Source organism: Gossypium hirsutum, chromosome D09 (assembly GCF_007990345.1).
Source record: "Gossypium hirsutum isolate 1008001.06 chromosome D09, Gossypium_hirsutum_v2.1, whole genome shotgun sequence".
In the NCBI taxonomy this organism is placed as follows: Eukaryota; Viridiplantae; Streptophyta; class Magnoliopsida; order Malvales; family Malvaceae; genus Gossypium; species Gossypium hirsutum.
The window spans coordinates 38,981,875-39,004,643 of NC_053445.1; the positions used below are offsets into that span (position 1 = coordinate 38,981,875).

The window sequence follows — 22,769 nt, forward strand, 5'->3', positions numbered from 1 at the left end:
ATTTTTTTCTAAAATTACATTCAACTATTGTTGTAAAGCCCAAAATCTGCCCGGGGCCCGAAACTCGGAAGCCCAAAATCCAAACGCAGCATGCTTAGGGCGCGCCGCTCCAGCCTCTGCCCAACCTCTCGCACGCCTCTGCTCCGCGCCAGCCTCCACGACGCCCATACCGTCTGACACTCCCACCACTGTCGGCCACGGTCACCTGCAAAGCCAAGAAGCAGGCGCAACAACAAAGAAAAATAATGTAAAAAAGGAAAAATAATTCGGTTATAAAAACCGAAAATCTCACTATTATGGGGGAATTTTTTTCGTTGTAAAGAGAGATACATCAAAAATCAAATATAGAACTAAGATTGGAAAAAGGTTGTTTTTCTTTTAAAAAATTTGTTCTCTTCGTTCTCTTTTTCATGGTTTTTGTTTTTGTTTTCTTTTCTTTTATTTCAAATCTATTTAAAAGTAATAAAAAAACAAAAAGAAAAAAAGAAGGTTACCTGAATCGGCCCCTAGGCCCGCCGTCGATGGTGAGTCGCCGTCGCCGGATGTGGGTTCAAGGAGGGGCCGAAGTTCTTCTCATTCCCCTCGTCTCTTTGTTCCATGGCCTCGTCCCATGAGCGCGTTTCAAGGCGCCGATAGGAGCCTTCTTCGCATAGCTCCGATCACCGGACAGCAAAGGCATGGCGGCGGCGGGGTTTCAATCTTGGAACCCTAGCAGAGGAGGGGGTTCCCCTTTATTTTTTCTTTTTTCTTGCGTTCTGCAAGAAAATGAAATTGCAGAAAGAATTTTGTTTTTTTTTTTGCTTTTATGGTGATTAAACGGCGCCGTTTGAAGGCTTGGAGGACTGTGCATCATTGCCCTAATGGGTATTTTTCACCTTTGGTCCCTCCATTTCTGCGGCACATTCAATACAGTTTTATGTCGCTTAATTTTGGCCGTATAATTTTGCACCTGTTCTAATTTGGTCCTGTGCAGACCGATGCGCATAAGGGACGGGAAATATTGCACAATCGATCCCTCATGTCCTCAGCGCAATTTATTTAGGTCCCCCTAGCCACCTGTTTCATGTATTTGCAGTTTAAGACCCATTTTTTTTATTTCGTTTCAACCACATCCTTAATATGTTTAACCTTTTTATATATGCTATTTTATCATTGTTTGTTTTAAGCCTTTATATTTATTATTTATTTGAAATTGTTTTGCATTAAAATTTTTCATATATTTTATAAAAACTGTTTCTTTTATTGTTTAAGATTTTCTTTTGTATATTGTTTTATCTTAAACTATTTTAGATTGACTAGTATTTATCTCAAGTTTTTATTTTATTCTGTTTATTTATTTGGTTTAAATTCATATATTATCATCTTATATATTATTATCTATATTAAATATTTTAATATTCATAATTTCAAATTGTTCATACATTTTTATAATATATATTTACGTACATACTTTTCATTTATTATAAATATATACTTTTTATATTTTATATTTCATATCTTTATATACATAGATATACATAAATACATACATCTTAATTCATATATATGTATATATACATACTTATACATACTTAAATATATTTTCCATATTTCATAATTCTTATATACTTACATATATTTATGCATATTTTACATCATATACATACTTATATATATATTCTTTATATTCTTAAAAATGCTTTTTGCATATTTCACATATTTTATAACTCACATACATATATTTTATATTATCACGATTTGTAAATATATATAAACACATTTACATTTTATTTTTATAATACTTACCGATTTTTTATATATGTATATACTTATCTATGTTTCATATTCTATAATTTATATGCATTTCTTATTTTATGGCTTTAAATTATACATGCATATACATTTTTACATAATTGTATTTATTGTCATCATTGTTATTTGGTGTTTGTTTATTTATTCATGTACACTTGTGCTTTTTTTAAATGTTAGTTCTATTTATTTATTTGTATGCTTTGTGTATGTAATCGCCTCGTCATTTCATTTGGCCTATTGTATTGTTGTTACTCACTTTACTTTGCTCACCTTGTCGTATTCGTTATTGTTGTCAAGCATTGACACTAAACATCAAAAAGAAAATTTTTCTAAATGAGGCAATATTTCGCGTTTGGAAAATCGAGAAAATGTGCCCTAACGTGCTGGGTTTCGATTTCTCGTTCGACCAAATAGCCAAATATCCTCTTAAAGCTTCAAAGTATGGCTTCAATAAACTATAAGGTGATCTTGGTTTCGATGGTATAGAGTATCGTGTCCTAACGTGCTGGATGTGATATTCCTTCGGAACAAGAAAATCTTATATTTCAATTCACGTTATCAGAGTTTCTTTTAAGGATCGTATTTTTAAAATTCTTCAAATTTTCAATTTTCGACACTAAGACACTGATTAATCAACTAGGTACCAATTTTGGGCGTATCGAGGGTGCTAATCCTTCCTCGTGCGTAACCGACTCCCGAACCCATTTTTCTGATTTCCGTAGACAAAAATCGTTGTTTTAATAAAATCTAAATCGTTTATTAAAAACAACCATTTTACGAGGTGACCCGATCACACCTCATGAAAAAAGATTGGTGGCGACTCCCATTTTTCGTTTTATTTTCAAAATCCAAGTTGACCCCGTTTTCATCAAAAAAAATGGTGTCAACAGCTTGGCGACTCCACTGGGGAAAGACAAGAGAGTCAAGCCACGTGTTGATTATTTCTTGTCTTTTGTCGAAAGTTGAAAATTCGATTTAAATTTACGATCCTCTCATCTTTTGTTTTGAGTTACATTTTTATCGTGTTCTGTATTTTATTTTATACCTCCGCACATTCCATTGCATGACCGTTGGTCACACCTTTTAAGTGGGAGTGAGAAACTACGCCCTCGTGAGGTTTTCACCTCCGCATGGGATAGTGAATCGCTTCCGGGATACATCCGTACCTATGTCTTCGTGAGATTTTCATCTCCGCATGGCCATAGGGAAATGTATTCCCCTGAACTGAACTCGGTCCATATGAGCCTATAATGGGTGAGGATCGAGGAATCTGCTGGTTCAGGTACCCTCACTTTAGAACCAAACCACACATAGCGAGCCATAAGAACCCACCAAGATAGAGCTATTCTAGACCCTAGTGCTTACCGAATAGATGCTTTATTTATTATTGTTTACTTTAAATCCTAGATCTAATTTGCTCTGTTTGTGATTGCATGGCATTTTCATTTCAAAAGAGGTGTCGATTCACGTTCAATATAGATAGAAAGCTTATCATGGAAAAGAGGTTTCTTGATAAAATAGAAGACAATGCAGCTGTACGATTATGGGCTGAGACGATGTGGAGAGAGAAGGGCGATAGTCTTGCAGAAGGGTACGTATCAGAGTTATGGGACTTCACCCGTATCAGCGTAGTCCAAAATGATCTGCGAGAAATGAAGGAAATATGGGATCAATGGGACGACGGGACCAAGCAAATGTTTTACTGTGATTACGGGGACTTGCCTCACCTACTTGGTGTCAAAGTGGACAAGCATTTATTCCGAGCCCTAGCCCAGTTTTGGAATCCTGCTTACAGTTGTTTCACTTTTGGAAAAGTGGACTTGGTGCCCACCGTGGAAGAATATACGACCTTGCTTCGGTGTCCAAAGATTCAAATTGACAAAGCCTATTCTAGAGCTGCTAGTGTCCCAACATTATTAAAAAAATTGATGAGCATTACAGGGATGAGCGAACAGTGGGTCGCTGCCCGGATCCAACAGAAGGGAGACAGTAAATGCGTTCCTTGGAAAAGCTTGCGAGATTTAGTATTAGCACACCCCGATGTGAAGAAAAGAGTGGATGTCTTCGCTCTAGGTATCTATGGTTTGGTAATTTTCCCTAGAGCTTTAGGGCACGTAGATGAGGCCGTCTCTGATTTGTTCGATCGGCTTAGTAAGGGAGTCACGCCCATCCCGGCAATCTTAGCAGAAACCTTCAGATCTCTAAGTGCATGTCGAAGAGCAGGGGAGGGAAGGTTCATCGGATGCGCACAGCTACTATTGGTGTGGTTCCATAGTCACTTTTGGAAGATGGAGAATGTCTCTTATCGAGTCTTCTCAGAAGGTTATTCCCCGTTGAAGGAACAAGTTGCTACACCAAGACGAGACGACATCACGGAAGAGAAGTGGATGACGATTCTCCAAAATCTTCAGGAGGATGACGTTGAATGGAAAGCTCCTTGGATGGTACCCGACGAGATCCTGTATCGATGTGGTGATTTCGACTGGGTCCCTTTACTTGGAATTTGGGGAGCTGTCGGTTATGCCCCTTTACTCGTATTAAGACAATATAGATCGAGACAGTTCATACCAGCAACACAAGGGTTGGCTCAATGTGAGTTTTCTTATAAGGATGAAAACTACAAGAGAAAAACTCGAGAAATATCTAACGCTTGGAAACAGGTTCACCGAATGAAAATATTTACCATAGGAGCGATGGCAACTTCAGAATATTATGGGTGGTGGAGTAAAAGAGTCAATGACAACATCCCTAAACCGAGGGAAGATTGCGTTCAGTCTATAGAAGAGCATCTACAAGTAGTTCCGTCAGAATTAGAGATCATCAAACGAGACTTTGAGAAAAGGAATTCTGAGTTGGGAAAAAGGATAGAACAGTTAGAAGAAGAAAAAGTGCATTTGGGATTAGACATCGATATCCACAAGCTAGAAGCCGAGAAATTAAGGAAGGGAAAGAACAAAGCTGAAGAGGATTTGGATAGTCTAAAAATAGATTACAAGAAGCTGCGATTGTCGATGAGAACTGTCGGTCTGGGCAAAACGTCAGAGCAGTGGCGACAAGAGATCAATGAGGAAAAGAATAGGGCCAATCAGTGGGAAAAGAAATTTCAGGATGCTCGAGCTCGAGAAAACGCTTTGGAAAGGAGTTTGTTAGAGTGCCGAAATGAGAAGGCAGGATTAAAGGCCAAGGTGGCAGAGCTAGAAAAGTCACTTCACTCGTACCGTAGTCGCAACTCCATGATCGAATTAAGAGCAAGCTTAAATAAGATCGAAGAACTGAAGGAAAAGGTAGAGGAGCTTGAGGACGCATTACACAATTCTGAGCTACGAATGGAGCTTCTTGAGAGGAGTAATGATCAATGGCAAGAGCAATTCCACCATTCTCAAAGGCAGATTAGAGACAGAGATTACGTTATGGGCGAAGCTGTGACTCAAGTGCGGGAAGTGGCTGATCATCTGCAAACATTAGCAGTTCAGGCCGATGTATTGAGTTTAAAATATGAGTCAGAATCAAGCCGAGGTCGAGATTTAGCTTGGCTTCTTAGGAAGGTTAAGGCCTTGGGTATAAAGGCGAAGTCGTATATGTAATTTATTTTATGTAAAGAAATTTGCTTTCTAGTTGAGTTTTCTAATGATATTGAATTCGAATCAATGCCTCTTTTTGCATTCATTTCATACATTTGCATTACATCATATGCAGTAAGTTTCATAAAATGACCCTAATAAAATTAAATTATGACAGTTACCCTGGAAACCAACAAAAATCTAATCAAATATCACTACGGTACTCGTCGCCAAACAAAAGTAATGGATCAAAGGATGGAAAGATTGGAACAGTTGCAACGAGAGATGCAAGATCAGATGCATGAACGACTGGAAAAAATCCAGCAGGACATGTTAGAATCCCAGAACACTGTGATGAACCAATTAAAGCAGTTATTGGCTGAAGGGAATAACAAAGGAAAAGACCCCGTAGTTGATGCTGGGGAGGATCACGATGACCCTGTTTATCCTCCAGGTTTTACCCCAACTAACATCCAAGCACAACCAGAGGTGTACCCACAAAGGATACCGGTTACCATTAGACCTCAATGTCTGGCTAGTGCCTCGGTACCAGTGCATTTTCAAATGGGCTCGGGTTCTAATCCCGGGGATAATCCCACTAATCCTGTGGTCCCGGACCTCGATGATGTGGCAGAAACAGAAAAAACAAGAATGAACCTGCCAAAACAGCTGGAGGACCGATGTAGATGGTTAGAGGAAAAATTTAGAGTCATGGAAAACATCGACTATCATCGCGGGGTTGACGCCAAGGATCTGAGTTTGGTCCCTGATTTAGTACTCCCACCTAAGTTCAAAATGCCGGAATTCGAAAAATATAATGGGACTAGTTGTCCTGAAGCTCATATAACTATGTTCTGTCGAAGAATGACCGGATACGTCAACAATGATCAGCTGTTAATCCACTGCTTCCAGGACAGTTTGATCGGATCTGCAGCCAAATGGTACAACCAACTGAGTCGTGCTAAAGTTAGTTCATGGAGAGACTTGGCGCAAGCTTTTATGAAGCAATACAGTCATGTAACGGATATAACACCCGATCGAATTACGTTACAAAACATGGAGAAAAAGCCTAGCGAGAATTTCAGGCAGTACGCCCAACGATGGAGAGAAGTGGCAACACAAGTCCAGCCACCCCTTTTGGAAAAAGAGGTCACCATGTTGTTTATCAACACTTTGAAAGCCCCGTTCATCAACCACATGTTGGGGAGTGCTACCAAGAGCTTCTCGGATATGGTAATGTCCGGTGAAATGATTGAGAACGCGGTAAGGAGCGGTAAAATCGACACGGGAGAAAGCTTCAAAAGACCAGCCCCAAGGAAAAAGGAGGGTGAAGTAAACAACGTAAGCACATATAGCAAGAGCCATTCAAAACCGATTACTGTTGGCCCTCCAAAAATGATAACCACTAGTCACCAAGCCCCCTCGAGGCAGGAACCCAACACAAGGCCCAACGCAAGGACTAACACAGAGAGACTTCAGTTCACGCCCATTCCAATAACATACGGGGAACTGTATCAGAAGTTATTTGATGCACACATAGTATCTCCATTTTATCTCGAGCCCATGCAACCTCCATATCCCAAATGGTATGACACGAATGCCCAATGTGAATACCATGCAGGGATACCAGGACACTCGATTGAGAACTGTACTGGGTTTAAAAAGGCGGTGGAAAGGTTCATTAAGATGGGGATTGTGAAGTTTGACGACCCATTAGGACCCAACGTAGCAGCAAATCCGTTACCCAACCATGCTGATAAAGGGGTAAACGCAATAATCGAAGGTGAGAAAAAGAGAATCAAAACCGACATTGCAGAGATAAAAACCCCATTGAGTTGGGTCTGGAGACAAATGATAGAAGGAGGTCTCATCAAACAAGGTTCAAAAGAAAGGCCCGAAGGAACGAAGACGTACTGCGAGTTTCATGCTGAAGAAGACCATGACATTCAAAACTGCACTGAATTCAAGGCCATGGTGCAAAATCTGATGAACAACAAAGAGCTAGAATTTTATGAAGAGATCAAAGGACTTGAAAATGGAGAAGTTTACGCCTCGGAGGAGGGGCCTACGGGAAAGGCCCCAAATCACCCAGTGGTGATTATTTCAAGGCCAACGAGTACAGGATCTGGAATACAACTGGCGCCAAGGGTCATAATCCAAAAACCTGTAGCCTTTCCTTACAAGGATAGCAAAAAGGTTCCTTGGAATTACGACTGCAATGTGATGATCACGGGAGAGGAGAACCCGATAAATGCTTCAGAAGAGGCTAATGACGCAGGTTTCTATACGCGTAGTGGAAAACGTTACGACCTGGGAAATACAAAAAGGGAACCTATAAAAGGAAAAGCCTTGGCGGTTGAACAAAATAAAACGAAGACGACCGGAATTGAACCGCAAATTAACACACCGGTGACCGAAAATGAGGCTAGAGAATTCCTAAAATTCTTGAAGCATAGCGAGTATAGCGTGGTGGAACAATTGCATAAGCAACCCGCTCGCATCTCAGTGCTCGAGTTACTTCTAAGTTCAGAGATACATCGTAATGCGTTGGTAAAAGTGCTAAATGAGACCTATGTCGCTAAAGATATCTCAGTGAACAAATTGGATCGCCTGGTTAACAATATAAATGCCGATAATTTCATCTTCTTCAACGATGATGAGATCCCGCCAGGTGGTATGGGATCTACCAAGGCCTTGCACATCACTGCCCGTTGCAAGGGGTGTATACTACCGGCAGTACTCGTGGACAATGGATCGGCCCTGAATGTTTTACCCCTGTCCACATTAAACAGGTTACCTGTGGATAGTTCTCACATGAAATCATGTCAAAATATAGTAAGAGCATTTGATGGCACTGAGAGAAAAGTGATGGGGAGAATCGAGATACCTCTATTGATTGGTCCAAATACATACGAGGTAGACTTTTTGGTAATGGATATTAAACCATCTTACAATTGCCTATTGGGGAGGCCTTGGATCCATTCTGCAGGAGCTGTACCATCGTCACTTCACCAAAAGTTAAAATTGGTGATGGAGGGTCGATTGGTGACTATAGATGCAGAAGAAGACATCATTGCATCAGTCACCGATGATATGCCATACATAGAGGCCGATGGTGAAGCGATAGAATGTTCATTCCGATCATTGGAATTCGTAAATGCCACATTTGTCATCGAGATGAGCAAAATCCCAGAGCCTAAGATATCCAAAGCTACGTCAATGAGCTTACAGCTAACGATGGGAAAGGGAGCATTGCCTGGAAGAGGATTGGGAAAATACCTCCAGGGAAGGGTCGGAGTACCGATCCTAATTAACAAACAGGACCGTTATGGTTTGGGATATAAGCCTAATGCGAGGGAAAGGAGGAAAGAGATGGAGGAAAAGCAGGAAAAGAGAAGAGCACATTTGGGCGGGATAGAAGTCAAGTGGGGACCGATGACCTTTCCCCATATATCTAAGACTTTTGTTTCAAGGGGAATTGTCTACCCTGAAGAGAAGGATGAGGTTACAGAGGGAAGGATTGAGAGGTTGGACATTAATGCCATATCCGCGGAAGAAAGGGTGGAAAGGAATTTATCGGGCATTCGTCCTTACGAACCTGGAAGTGTTTTGAATAACTGGACTGCAGAAGAGATCCCTGTAACATTTAGAACTAATTCAGAGTAATATTCAGAACACTTGTCGCCCTAAGCCTGGGGGCGATAAGAATCTTTTGTAAAAGGCACATGTCCAAAATCTAATTTCAGTGAAAACTTATCATTCAGTTTCATCTTGAGCAAATATTCTTTCATTCTTTTCATTCCCTTTATAATCATAGTATGCATACAAGTATTCTTAGATTCTTTTATTTGGGCCTCCATTTGTTCCAATAACAGGTCTTCAGATATCAACGAGATGAGCGACTCTGTTACTAATTCAGAGTCTCTATTTGAGCAAGACATGAGTATAGATAATCCTCAAGATTTTGAAGGTGACCAAGACAGCGTTTTATCTCCGGATTTGTTAAGAATGATGGAAGAAGAAGAAAAACAAATTCTACCCTATAAGGAATCAGTAGAAGTCGTGATCTTAGAAGAGGGCAGAGAGGTAAAAGTTGGCGCTTGCATTGCCAAGGAAACAAGGCGAGACCTTGTTGAGTTGCTTCAAGAGTTCAAAGATGTCTTCGCATGGTCCTACCAAGATATGCCAGGTTTAAGTACTGATATTGTGGTGCACCGATTGCCTATAAAGGAAGAATGCAAACCAGTCCAACAAAAGCTTCGAAGGATGAGGCCTGATATCTTGCTAAAAATAAAAGAAGAAGTCAAGAAGCAATTCGATGCTGGTTTCTTACAGGTGGTCAAGTACTCAGAATGGGTAGCCAATATAGTCCCTGTTCCTAAGAAAGATGGGAAGGTGCGAATGTGTGTGGACTACAGAGACTTGAACAAAGCCAGCCCAAAAGATAATTTCCCACTGCCTCATATCGATACCTTGGTAGACAACACGGCCGGATACTCACTGTTCTCTTTCATGGATGGTTTCTCCGGGTACAACCAAATTAAGATGCTTTCTGAAGACAAGGAAAAGACCACATTCATAACGATGTGGGGGACGTTTTGTTATAAAGTGATGCCTTTTGGATTGAAAAATGCGGGAGCAACATATCAGAGAGCCATGGTAGCATTATTCCATGATATGATGCATAAAGAGATAGAAGTTTATGTTGATGACATGATCGCAAAATCCAGAACAGAAAAGGAACATGTGCAAGTTCTGAGAAAACTGTTTCTGAGGTTAAGGAAGTTCCAGCTAAAACTTAACCCAGCCAAGTGTACTTTCGGGGCTAGATCAGGAAAACTGCTAGGATTCTTAGTCAGCGAAAAGGGAATCGAAATTGACCCAGACAAAGTTAAGGCCATACAAGAATTACCTCCGCCAAGTACTCAAAAAGAAGTTCGGGGTTTCCTAGGAAGACTGAATTACATCGCTCGATTCATTTCACAATTAACTGAGAAATGTGACCCCATATTCCGCCTTCTTAGGAAACACAATCCAGGTGTATGGGATGAGGAGTGCCAGGAAACTTTCGAAAGAGTTAAACATTACTTGTCCAACGCCCCAGTACTGATGCCACCTTGCCCTGACAAACCACTAATACTATACTTGGCAGTATTTGAGAATTCCATGGGGTGCGTGCTCGGCCAACATGATGAGTCAGGACGAAAAGAAAGAGCGATCTATTATCTCAGTAAGAAGTTTACTGAATGCGAAACGAGATATTCGCCAATTGAAAAATTATGTTGCGCATTGGTTTGGACTACTCGGAGATTGAGACAATACATGTTGTACCATACGACTTGGTTAATCTCAAAGTTAGACCCTCTGAAATACATGATGGAGTCAACTGCTCTAAACGGAAGGATGGCCCGATGGCAAATTCTACTATCTGAATTCGACATAACCTATGTAAATCAAAAGGCTGTAAAAGGGAGCGCGATAGCAGATTTCCTAGCAAGTAGAGCCCTGGACGATTATGAGCCTTTGAACTTTGACTTCCCAAATGAGGATCTGATGTATGTGGCAACTACTGAAACGGGCACACAAGAAGGCAATACTTGGAAATTAAATTTTGACGGAGCCTCAAATGCCATGGGCAACGGGATTGGGGCAGTCTTGGTATCTCCAAACGGTGATCATTATCCTTTCACCAGTAAACTAGATTTTGATTGCACAAATAACATGGCGGAATATGAAGCATGTATCATGGGAATCCGCGCGGCTATGGAACGCAAAATCAAGGTACTTGAGGTATATGGGGATTCAGCATTGGTAATTTATCAGCTCAAAGGCGAATGGGAAACAAGAGACCCTAAGTTGATTAGTTACCGAAGGATGGTCCTAGAATTGATTGAGGAGTTTGACGACATCACTTTTTGTTATCTCCCACGAGACGAGAATCAGATGGCCGATGCTTTAGCTACATTGGCTTCCATGATCAAAGTAAATAGACCAGAGGATGTGAAGCCTATCCAAATGAGCATTTATGATGCTCCAGCCCACTGTTGTAATATTGACGGGGAAGAAGAAAAGGACGACAACCCTTGGTATAAGGACATATTGCGATACGTGAAAAATTGTGAATACCCAAACCAAGCAACTGAGAATGACAAAAGAATGTTGAGGAGGCTGGCCAGTGGTTACGTCTTAGATGGGGAAATCCTGTACAAAAGAGGAAAAGATCAGGTGCTGTTAAGATGTGTAGACGCTGTGGAGGCTAAGCAGATCTTGGAAGAAGTCCATGATGGTATTTGTGGAACACACGCTAACGGTTTCACAATGGCCAGACAGATCATGAGATTTGGATATTATTGGTCTACCATGGAAGGAGACTGCATCAAGTATGCTAAGAAGTGCCATAAATGCCAGATTTACGGAGACAAAATTCATGTGCCTCCATCACCTCTTCACGTCATGACTTCCCCATGGCCTTTCTCCATGTGGGGCATGGACGTCATTGGGCCAATATCGCCAAAGGCTTCAAACGGACATCGTTTCATTTTTGTAGTGATTGACTACTTTACTAAGTGGGTAGAGGCTACTTCTTACGCCAACGTCACAAAGACAGCGGTCAGCAAGTTTCTAAAGAAGGAAATCATATGTCGGTATGGAATGCCTGAAAGGATCATATCAGACAATGCATTAAATTTGAATAATAGCACGATAGCAGAGGTTTGTAATCAATTCAAGATCAAGCACCACAACTCATCGCCATATCGTCCGAAGATGAATGGTGCGGTGGAGGCAGCCAATAAAAATATCAAAAAGATTGTGGGGAAAATGACTGAGACCTATAGAGATTGGCACGAGAAGTTGCCATTCGCCCTCTATGCTTATCGAACATCCGTCAGGACTTCTACCGGGGCAACACCATTCTCTTTGGTTTATGGGATGGAGGCAGTGCTACCAATTGAGGTTGAAATTCCCTCTCTCCGAGTTTTTTCAGAACTAAAGTTAGATGAAGCAGAATGGGTCCAAGCCCGATATGATCAGCTGAACTTGATTGAGGAAAGGAGGTTAAGAGCTATCCGTCATGGTCAAATGTACCAGAAACGAATGATGCGAGCTTACAATAAGAAAGTTCGTCCTAGAAACTTCCATGAAGGGGACTTGGTACTGAAGAAGATCCTTCCCATACAAAAGGACTTCAGAGGAAAGTGGATGCCAAACTGGGAGGGACCTTATGTAGTAAAAAAGACCTTTTCAGGAGGGGCATTAATTTTAACTGGGATGGATGGCAAAATCTTGCCCAATCCTGTGAATTCGGATTCAGTAAAGAGGTACTTTGCCTAAAAAAAAAAAAAAAAAAAAAAAAAAAAAAAAAAAAGGGAGAGGCCAAGGCGAAAACCCGCAAAGGGCACCTTGAGACCAAAGGGGCTTTGAATTGAAAACCCAGGAATGGGCAATTCGAATTTTCGATCGAAGTTGAGGCATAAAGTAGTTTTGTCTTCTCCAAATTAACAAGAAGGAGAGATGCTACATCTTGGGGCATCAACAAAGTTTTTTAGGATTTCTAAACACAGAGTTTGTGCAGAGGAGCTCATGCTGCGATATCTGGAGCACCTGTTTTTTTTATCTTATCTTAGCAAAATTTGCTATTTGTTCATTTAGAGCTCTGCTCTCAATAAAATTCCATCTTATTGATAATCTTTTTCATCATATCTCAGCAAAGTTTGCTATCTTGATTGATTTATTCATTTCGAGCTTTGCTCTCAGCAAAATTTTATTTTGTCTATTTTGATAATCTTTCAAGCATTTTTCCTTGAAATAACGATTAATGGATTGACAATACACATGCAGAAGGAGTTCTGCATATTACTCTGAAAGTTCTAAATAATACGAGGACCTGAAACAGGACTATTGTTTAAAACTAACCAAACCTAAGGGTTGGAAACATTTGAGAAATGATAGTCTAAATAGCGTCTATTTCTTTGGGTTTTCTGTCAAACTGGCTGAACAAGAAGGCATCAGTGATAGAACCTTGATGAACAATGAGGAATGACAACCTAAGCATTAAAAATGGATCATTCTCATGACATTCTACAAATATAATACATACACATCTAGTTAGGAGCATTTGATTCATTCTGATCATGTCATCCTAAACACTAGGCGTAAATAGGTCCTATCTTCCTATATTGGTAGGAAGTGGATCAAAGATACAAATCTTGTCTTCCCATATTGGTGGCGAAGTAGATTGCAGAAAGCAGATCTTGTCTTCCCATATTGGTGGCGAAGTAGATTGCAGAAAGCAGATCTTGTCTTCCCATATTGGTGGCGAAGTAGATCGAAGGTAGCAGATCCTATCTTCCTATATTGGTAGGAAGTGGATCGAAGATGCAGATCTTGTCTTCCCATATTGGTGGCGAAGTAGATCGAAGGTAGCAGATCCTATCTTCCTATATTGGTAGGAAGTGGATCGAAGATGCAGATCTTGTCTTCCCATATTGGTGGCGAAGTAGATTGCAGAAAGTAGATCTTGTCTTCATCGAAGGTAGCAGATCCTATCTTCCTATATTGGTAGGAAGTGGATCAAAGATACAAGTCTTGTCTTCCCATATTGGTGGCGAAGTAGATCGAAGAAAGTAGAGCTTGTCTTCATGTATTGGCGCGAAGTAGATCGAAGGTAGCAGATCCTATCTTCCTATATTGGTAGGAAGTGGATCGAAGATGCAGATCTTGTCTTCCCATATTGGTGGCGAAGTAGATTGCAGAAAGCAGATTTTGTCTTCATGTATTGGCGTGAAGTAGATCGAAGAAAGCAGATCTTGTCCCTGTATTTGGCAGTGGAATAGATTGAGGATTACAGATCTTATTCCCCTAAGCAGTAGTGGAGCAGACTAAAAACAACAAATCTCATCCCCATGGAGTTGCAGCCAAATAGATTTAAGTCATGTTTCTCTGGAGCGCAGTGAAGTGGATTGAAGCAACGAGACACAGTAGAACAGAACGAGGCTACTTGAAGAAGAAAAGCACCAAAAGAAGCCAAGGCTCGGCAAGCCCGGGCAAATTTGGTCTTTCTTGGTCTTTGCTCTGTTTTCGTTACACGACAACGAGCAAAGAGGGGCAGCTGTAAAGCCCAAAATCTGCCCGGGGCCCGAAACTCGGAAGCCCAAAATCCAAACGCAGCATGCTTAGGGCGCGCCGCTCCAGCCTCTGCCCAACCTCTCGCACGCCTCTGCTCCGCGCCAGCCTCCACGACGCCCATACCGTCTGACACTCCCACCACTGTCGGCCACGGTCACCTGCAAAGCCAAGAAGCAGGCGCAACAACAAAGAAAATAATGTAAAAAAGGAAAAATAATTCGGTTATAAAAACCGAAAATCTCACTATTATGGGGGAATTTTTTTCGTTGTAAAGAGAGATACATCAAAAATCAAATATAGAACTAAGATTGGAAAAAGGTTGTTTTTCTTTTAAAAAATTTGTTCTCTTCGTTCTCTTTTTCATGGTTTTTGTTTTTGTTTTCTTTTCTTTTATTTCAAATCTATTTAAAAGTAATAAAAAAAACAAAAAGAAAAAAGAAGGTTACCTGAATCGGCCCTAGGCCCGCCGTCGATGGTGAGTCGCCGTCGCCGGATGTGGGTTCAAGGAGGGGCCGAAGTTCTTCTCATTCCCCTCGTCTCTTTGTTCCATGGCCTCGTCCCATGAGCGCGTTTCAAGGCGCCGATAGGAGCCTTCTTCGCATAGCTCCGATCACCGGACAGCAAAGGCATGGCGGCGGCGGGGTTTCAATCTTGGAACCCTAGCAGAGGAGGGGGTTCCCCTTTATTTTTTCTTTTTTCTTGCGTTCTGCAAGAAAATGAAATTGCAGAAAGAATTTTGTTTTTTTTTTTGCTTTTATGGTGATTAAACGGCGCCGTTTGAAGGCTTGGAGGACTGTGCATCATTGCCCTAATGGGTATTTTTCACCTTTGGTCCCTCCATTTCTGCGGCACATTCAATACAGTTTTATGTCGCTTAATTTTGGCCGTATAATTTTGCACCTGTTCTAATTTGGTCCTGTGCAGACCGATGCGCATAAGGGACGGGAAATATTGCACAATCGATCCCTCATGTCCTCAGCGCAATTTATTTAGGTCCCCCTAGCCACCTGTTTCATGTATTTGCAGTTTAAGACCCATTTTTTTTATTTCGTTTCAACCACATCCTTAATATGTTTAACCTTTTTTATATATGCTATTTTATCATTGTTTGTTTTAAGCCTTTATATTTATTATTTATTTGAAATTGTTTTGCATTAAAATTTTTCATATATTTTATAAAAACTGTTTCTTTTATTGTTTAAGATTTTCTTTTGTATATTGTTTTATCTTAAACTATTTTAGATTGACTAGTATTTATCTCAAGTTTTTATTTTATTCTGTTTATTTATTTGGTTTAAATTCATATATTATCATCTTATATATTATTATCTATATTAAATATTTTAATATTCATAATTTCAAATTGTTCATACATTTTTATAATATATATTTACGTACATACTTTTCATTTATTATAAATATATACTTTTTATATTTTATATTTCATATCTTTATATACATAGATATACATAAATACATACATCTTAATTCATATATATGTATATATACATACTTATACATACTTAAATATATTTTCCATATTTCATAATTCTTATATACTTACATATATTTATGCATATTTTACATCATATACATACTTATATATATATTCTTTATATTCTTAAAAATGCTTTTTGCATATTTCACATATTTTATAACTCACATACATATATTTTATATTATCACGATTTGTAAATATATATAAACACATTTACATTTTTATTTTTATAATACTTACCGATTTTTATATATGTATATACTTATCTATGTTTCATATTCTATAATTTATATGCATTTCTTATTTTATGGCTTTAAATTATACATGCATATACATTTTTACATAATTGTATTTATTGTCATCATTGTTATTTGGTGTTTGTTTATTTATTCATGTACACTTGTGCTTTTTTTAAATGTTAGTTCTATTTATTTATTTGTATGCTTTGTGTATGTAATCGCCTCGTCATTTCATTTGGCCTATTGTATTGTTGTTACTCACTTTACTTTGCTCACCTTGTCGTATTCGTTATTGTTGTCAAGCATTGACACTAAACATCAAAAAGAAAATTTTTCTAAATGAGGCAATATTTCGCGTTTGGAAAATCGAGAAAATGTGCCCTAACGTGCTGGGTTTCGATTTCTCGTTCGACCAAATAGCCAAATATCCTCTTAAAGCTTCAAAGTATGGCTTCAATAAACTATAAGGTGATCTTGGTTTCGATGGTATAGAGTATCGTGTCCTAACGTGCTGGATGTGATATTCCTTCGGAACAAGAAAATCTTATATTTCAATTCACGTTATCAGAGTTTCTTTTAAGGATCGTATTTTTAAAATTCTTCAAATTTTCAATTTTCGACACTAAGACACTGATTAATCAACTAGGTACCAATTTTGGGCGTATCGAGGGTGCTAATCCTTCCTCGTGCGTAACCGACTCCCGAACCCATTTTTCTGATTTCCGTAGACAAAAATCGTTGTTTTAATAAAATCTAAATCGTTTATTAAAAACAACCATTTTACGAGGTGACCCGATCACACCTCATGAAAAAAGATTGGTGGCGACTCCCATTTTTCGTTTTATTTTCAAAATCCAAGTTGACCCCGTTTTCATCAAAAAAAATGGTGTCAACAATTGTGATTAGGGCATGATCGACTTGTATGGCCTAGGTTCCTACACCATCCGCACAACTTCTGTTGACTGGCTGTTTCGCGGATATCCATATTGTTCCGTATTCTAATGGAGTAAGGTCGACCCTTTGGTTTGCGACGCAATTCTCTATCCAGTAACAGCTTAAAAGGAGCAAGAGATACGGGCGGCCACCTACGTTCATCTGGGACCGGTGGGAAAACGTGTCTCCATACGTTGTACATGTTTTCTAATTTGTACACTTCGTCTACATAACTCATCGGATCCAGACAGAGTTTCTGACAAGCTGCAATAACATGAGCGCATGGATAACGAAATGCATCAAACTTTCCACAGTCACAAGTCCTGTTTCGCAAGTGTACACGATATTGCCCGCCAACAACACCTTGGTGCGGTCTGTCAAACTCCGTCACGCGAAACCATAAATTTTCTAGATCGTAACACACTGTGTGCATGATGTTTGCCCTCGCATTCGCCTTGTTAATTTCTTGAACTACCTTACTGCACCATACATGGCCACCCTGCATCTGGCCTGCATAACTTGCTGCTCGCTTTGGAAATAGCACCGCCAAACGAAAATATGTCTCTCGCACAATCGATGTTATCGGTAGATGGCGCGTTTCTTTAAGAACAAAATTTATGCATTTTGCCAGGTTCGACGTCATATGGCCATATCGTAGGCCTCCGTCGTATACTTGTGTCCACTGTTCGAAACGTATGTTATAAAGGTAGTCTACCCCTTTTCCATTTTGGGATCGTAAAATTGCCAACATCTCGTGAAAACGATCTTTATTTATTTCATACCCTGCGAATATAAGATCATAGCGAATATTTTATACCACTTCTACCAATAAAACTAATTGAAATTGACAAACGAAATAATACAGTTATAGACTAAATACCCATGTTGGTCACTTATCGGCGTTCGCTCTTAGATGAATACTGCCTGTAGTAGTTTGAAGCAACGTGTCTTAGGCAATATCTATGGTGTGTGCGCTGCCACAAGCTTCCCTCTCGATCAAATGCAGCTAGTATACCGGCGCCCCGGTCTAAAATAACACAGATATCAGGTTGGGGGCACACATGCCTCCTTAACCTAGAGAGAAAGAAATCCCAGTCATCAGACGACTCCCTCGGTACCGTCAATTGGAAGAATTCTCCCACCGCCGTCCTGTGCCACTGCAACCAATAGCCAATGAGTATACCTACCAAACATGAAGGTACCGTCAATTTGTACCAACGACTTGCAGTATGGAAATGCGTCTCGGCATTGCTTAAAGGTCCAAAACAGGCGTTTGAATACTTGGCATCCACGTAGCAATCGGCCGTTGTAGTACGCATGTTTCGTTTCAAGGTTTGTGATGGCACCTGGGACGTATCTCTCTAGCACCTGACACCACTGCCATATTTCATTATATGAGGTGTCTCACCCACTATGCATCTTCTCCAACGCCTTTTGCTTAGCTATCCAAGCCTTGCGGTAAGAGGGCGTGTACCCCATTTGGCTACGGATATTGGCAATTAACACCGGCACTGAAGTCCTAGGATCTGCTTTTATCGTGGGCAGTATTAAGCTAGCTAACATAGCTAAATCCATTTTGGGATGATCTTGTGAAACACCTACAAAGGGAGTACATTCAATAATGCAACATTGCAAAATAAAAGTATTATTCAGAGACATTCAATACTGTACCTGCAGCACATGTATGTGGACCTTTGTACTTTTTTATCTCCCACAACCCTGTCTTTTTCCTTAACGATGCGTAGATTTTCCATGAACATGTGCCGTCTTGCACCGCACACTTCGCCTCAAACTTATCAGATTTTGATTTAACGACGTGGTAATTAACGTCGTTTTTTATGCTATACTGTTTCAAAGCACCAATAAAATTATCCTTGTTGGTAAACTGATTACCAACTTCAAGTTCACTGAAATCTACCCCCGAACTTGTACGATCGCGTAACAGGTGTGGTAGATCTAGAAACTCTAACGCATCATCTGCAGACAGATCGACATTATGCATGTGGGCTGGAAGTGATTATGCTCTGAATCGTGGATTTTCTTCATCATCTGAACTCCTTTCAGCATCTTCACCTTCTGTTGGAATAGGCTCCGGTTCAAAAAATAAGCCAACTTCTGCACCATCCGGCCCGGGCTCTCGAGGTGGATCCACATTGGAGTCATCTTCTAACCCACAATCATCTGCAGCGTACGACGTCCCCTCACCGGTTGACGTCGTAGGTAGTACGTCATCCCTTCTTCTGGGCATTTGATAACGTCCCCAATTGGATGTAGATTGCCATCCACTAGAACTTGATGTCGTTCCCCAGTACGTATTTCCAGCATCAAACGTCGAGCCACCGACGTACATGTCTCATCCACCGACAGAGTGTCTTACGGGGATGTGCATTCGACACCGCTACCGAACATGGGCTGTTCCGTATTTTATAACCCGCTAACCGAATGTATAAGTTGCTCCACTAGCAAGATGAGTCTGCACCATTGCCTCCAAGCAACGAGCACCTTTTATGTCGAACGAGTCATATGTCACCAGATCAACACAAGAACAAAATCGATACGTGATTGACAGAACTTTCATTGGCGTCGTTCCGAAGATTTTACGCCTAATTCTTTTACGAAGTTCTGTCAAATCTATGTTCTGGTTAAATGACAGTCGCACCGTATTCTCCGACAAAAAACAACACCATTCTCGGTGTGGCAAACCTCACCATCGTAGTAAATAACAGCACTAATACGTTCACTCATTTTGAAACTCTAACTTTCTTAGCCTCTCTAAATTGTTTCTGCTATGACTTATGCATTCTAAGAACATTTTCTGCCTAATTTATAGCCTCAGCCCAAACTTGCTACTGTAGCAAAATCGGGTCCACGAAGGTGCGATTTCACAATTTCTTCTCAAATAGCATCCTGGTAGAAGCGATTTTATACTTTTTGCTCAGAAACGTCAAAAAAAATATTTCTTAAATGACCTACTGTAGCAAAATAGCGTCCACGAGGGCGCGATTTCACAATTTCTTCTCAAACAGCATCTGGTAGAAGTGATTTTATACTATTTGCTCAGAAATGTCAAAAAATTTATTTTCTTACATGACCTACTGTAGCAAAATCGCGTCCACGAGGGCGCGATTTCACAATTTCTTCTCAAATAGCTTCCTGGTAGAAGCGATTTTATATTACTTGACCAGAAACGTCAACTCGAAATAATTTGGGCCGGGACCTAAAAACCCTAAAAAGCCTGAACCCTAAACCCTAAAAGCCAAAAAAACCAAACGTGAAAAAAAACGTCAAAATCGCGTACCTTAGAACACGCTACGTGGCGTCAAGACATCGCTGCCACGTCAGCGCGACTTGCTGACGTGGAAGGAAATCGCGTCCTTGAGGGTGCGATTTCCTTCCACGTCAGCAAGTCGCGCTGATGTGGCCGCGATATCCTGACGCGTACCCTGACATCGCGCTGACGTGGACACGATTTCGGGAAAAATGGACCAATCCGATAAATAATCAAAAATGGGCCCATTTCGGTAAATTTTGAAAAAAAAACTTTTATTGGTAAATTACCGACTGATTTCAACAATTATATTAATTAAAATGATTAAATTGAAAAAAAAAATGTGACGAATAGATAAGCTTTGAATATAATTTATCTTTGATCTTTCTTTAAAATTTTAAAAAGTAAAAAACCGGAGCAGAGCGGATCGGATGAAACCCCAATTCTAAAAATTTGGTGTCGGGTGCGATAGGACAGTGGACAGTTTCATATAGCCGTCGCCGTAACCTAGTATATAGCAAAATACATCCAATCAGTTCCTTTTATTTCTAAGTGACGATTGCGAAGCCACAATGGAGAAGGTAGAGGACCAGAATCCCCAGCAAGAAGAAGACCAAGTTGTGAATCCATGGGAAGTATCGGCCAAAGACGGCGGTAAGATTGATTACGATAAGCTCATTGACAAATTCGGCTGCCAAAGGCTGGATCAATCCTTTGTTGACCGCGTCCAACGCCTCACTTCTCGTCCCCCTCACGTCTTCCTCCGCCGTGGCGTTTTCTTTGCCCATCGCGATTTCAATGATATTTTGGATGCCTACGAGCGAGGGCAGAAGTTTTATTTGTATACTGGTCGAGGACCTTCTTCTGAAGCTTTGCATTTGGGCCATTTGATTCCTTTCATGTTTACCAAGTAACTTCTTTTTCCATCTTCTTAATTGCTCATTTCCTATAAACGAAAAAGGAACTGAAATTGTGCAATTAGGTGTAATTTTTATTAACTGAAGGCTCAATCGAACTATGATTCATTTGAATATGTACGTAGAAGTATTTCATTATTAGTAAGTAGTTATTTTTCTGAATTTATCTTAAAAGGAGATAAATCAGTGGGAAGCTTACTCACAGGTTCTAGTAATTGCTCCTAAATGATTGGGGTTTAATTGCTTTTGTGGTCTTACAGAGAATTAGAAGGAAAATAAATTTTGTTTTATGTTTCTGAGATTGGTCATATGCATAATTTTGTTAATTTTGGTCAATGCTTGATGTTTCTTGCAGATACCTGCAAGATGCTTTCAAGGTCCCTCTTGTTATACAACTGACTGATGACGAGAAGTGCATGTGGAAAAATCTTTCTGTGGAGGAGAGCCAACGACTCGCCCGTGAGAATGCTAAAGACATCATTGCTTGTGGTTTTGACATATCAAAGACATTCATATTCTCAGACTTTGATTATGTCGGGGGGTATGAAAAACACCAGAGTATTTGTTAAGCATTTCTTTCCAACCTTTTCTTGGAGTAGCGTTTGGAGGCTAATTATAATTATAGGTTTCTCTTTCTTTTGATTTGGCAGTGCCTTCTATAAAAATATGGTCAAGGTTGCCAAGTGTGTCACATACAACAAGGTGTTATTTGTATTCTTTTCTTTGTGACTGGAAGAGCCATTGACCTCATTGTTTAACTATATTCCTTTCTGGTTATATTTAGGTTGTTGGCATATTTGGATTCACGGGAGAGGATCATATTGGAAAAGTTAGCTTTCCACCTGTGCAGGTATATTTCTTTGTTCCAGCATTCACCAGTTTGTGATGACTGCGCTGCAGTGATGAAATCTTTAATTTTTAAGCTTTTTTACTGCTGCTTTTGCTTTAGTGCGAGCTTCAGATGCTGTTCGTCATTATATATTCTTTAAAATTTGGCTACTGGCCACTTATAAGGAACTCTAGCTGCTGTTTCGGTCTTTTTTAACCTATTTCTGTCAAATATTTGCCTGTGTTGATGATTATGCTTATATTCTATTGGTGCAGGCTGTCCCATCATTTCCCTCTTCATTCCCACATCTATTCTCTGGCAAGGATGATCTACGTTGTCTGATTCCATGTGCAATTGATCAGGTTCAGTGCTTTGTTTAGATTCTTCTATGTTTAATTATACAAGTACAGCATATTAACTCTTACTTGAATCTAGTTAACAGTATATGGTTGTGGATATGATAACCGTGGTTTCTGAATTTTAGTTCTTAGTTTTATGTATTGCTCCATGCACTTTGTTATGGGCTCACAATAGCCTTTTATAGTTCCTTTCATTTGTGAAACAGTGACAATTGGTGCAAATCAGATGTTGGTCTTTGGCCTTAAAGA

General features: G+C 39.9%; 1 protein-coding gene across 1 annotated transcript; it reads left to right on the forward strand.

The window, feature by feature from the left end:
- Positions 1-20,825: 20,825 nt before the first annotated feature.
- LOC121220881 (tryptophan--tRNA ligase, cytoplasmic-like) lies at positions 20,826-22,724 on the forward strand. The gene is made up of 5 exons (XM_041100579.1): positions 20,826-21,325; positions 21,688-21,873; positions 21,983-22,034; positions 22,117-22,182; positions 22,437-22,724. Exons 1-5 carry the CDS (start codon positions 20,988-20,990, stop codon positions 22,539-22,541), a joined length of 747 nt encoding a protein of 248 aa, XP_040956513.1. The 5' UTR covers positions 20,826-20,987; the 3' UTR covers positions 22,542-22,724.
- The last annotated feature ends 45 nt before the right edge of the window (positions 22,725-22,769 follow it).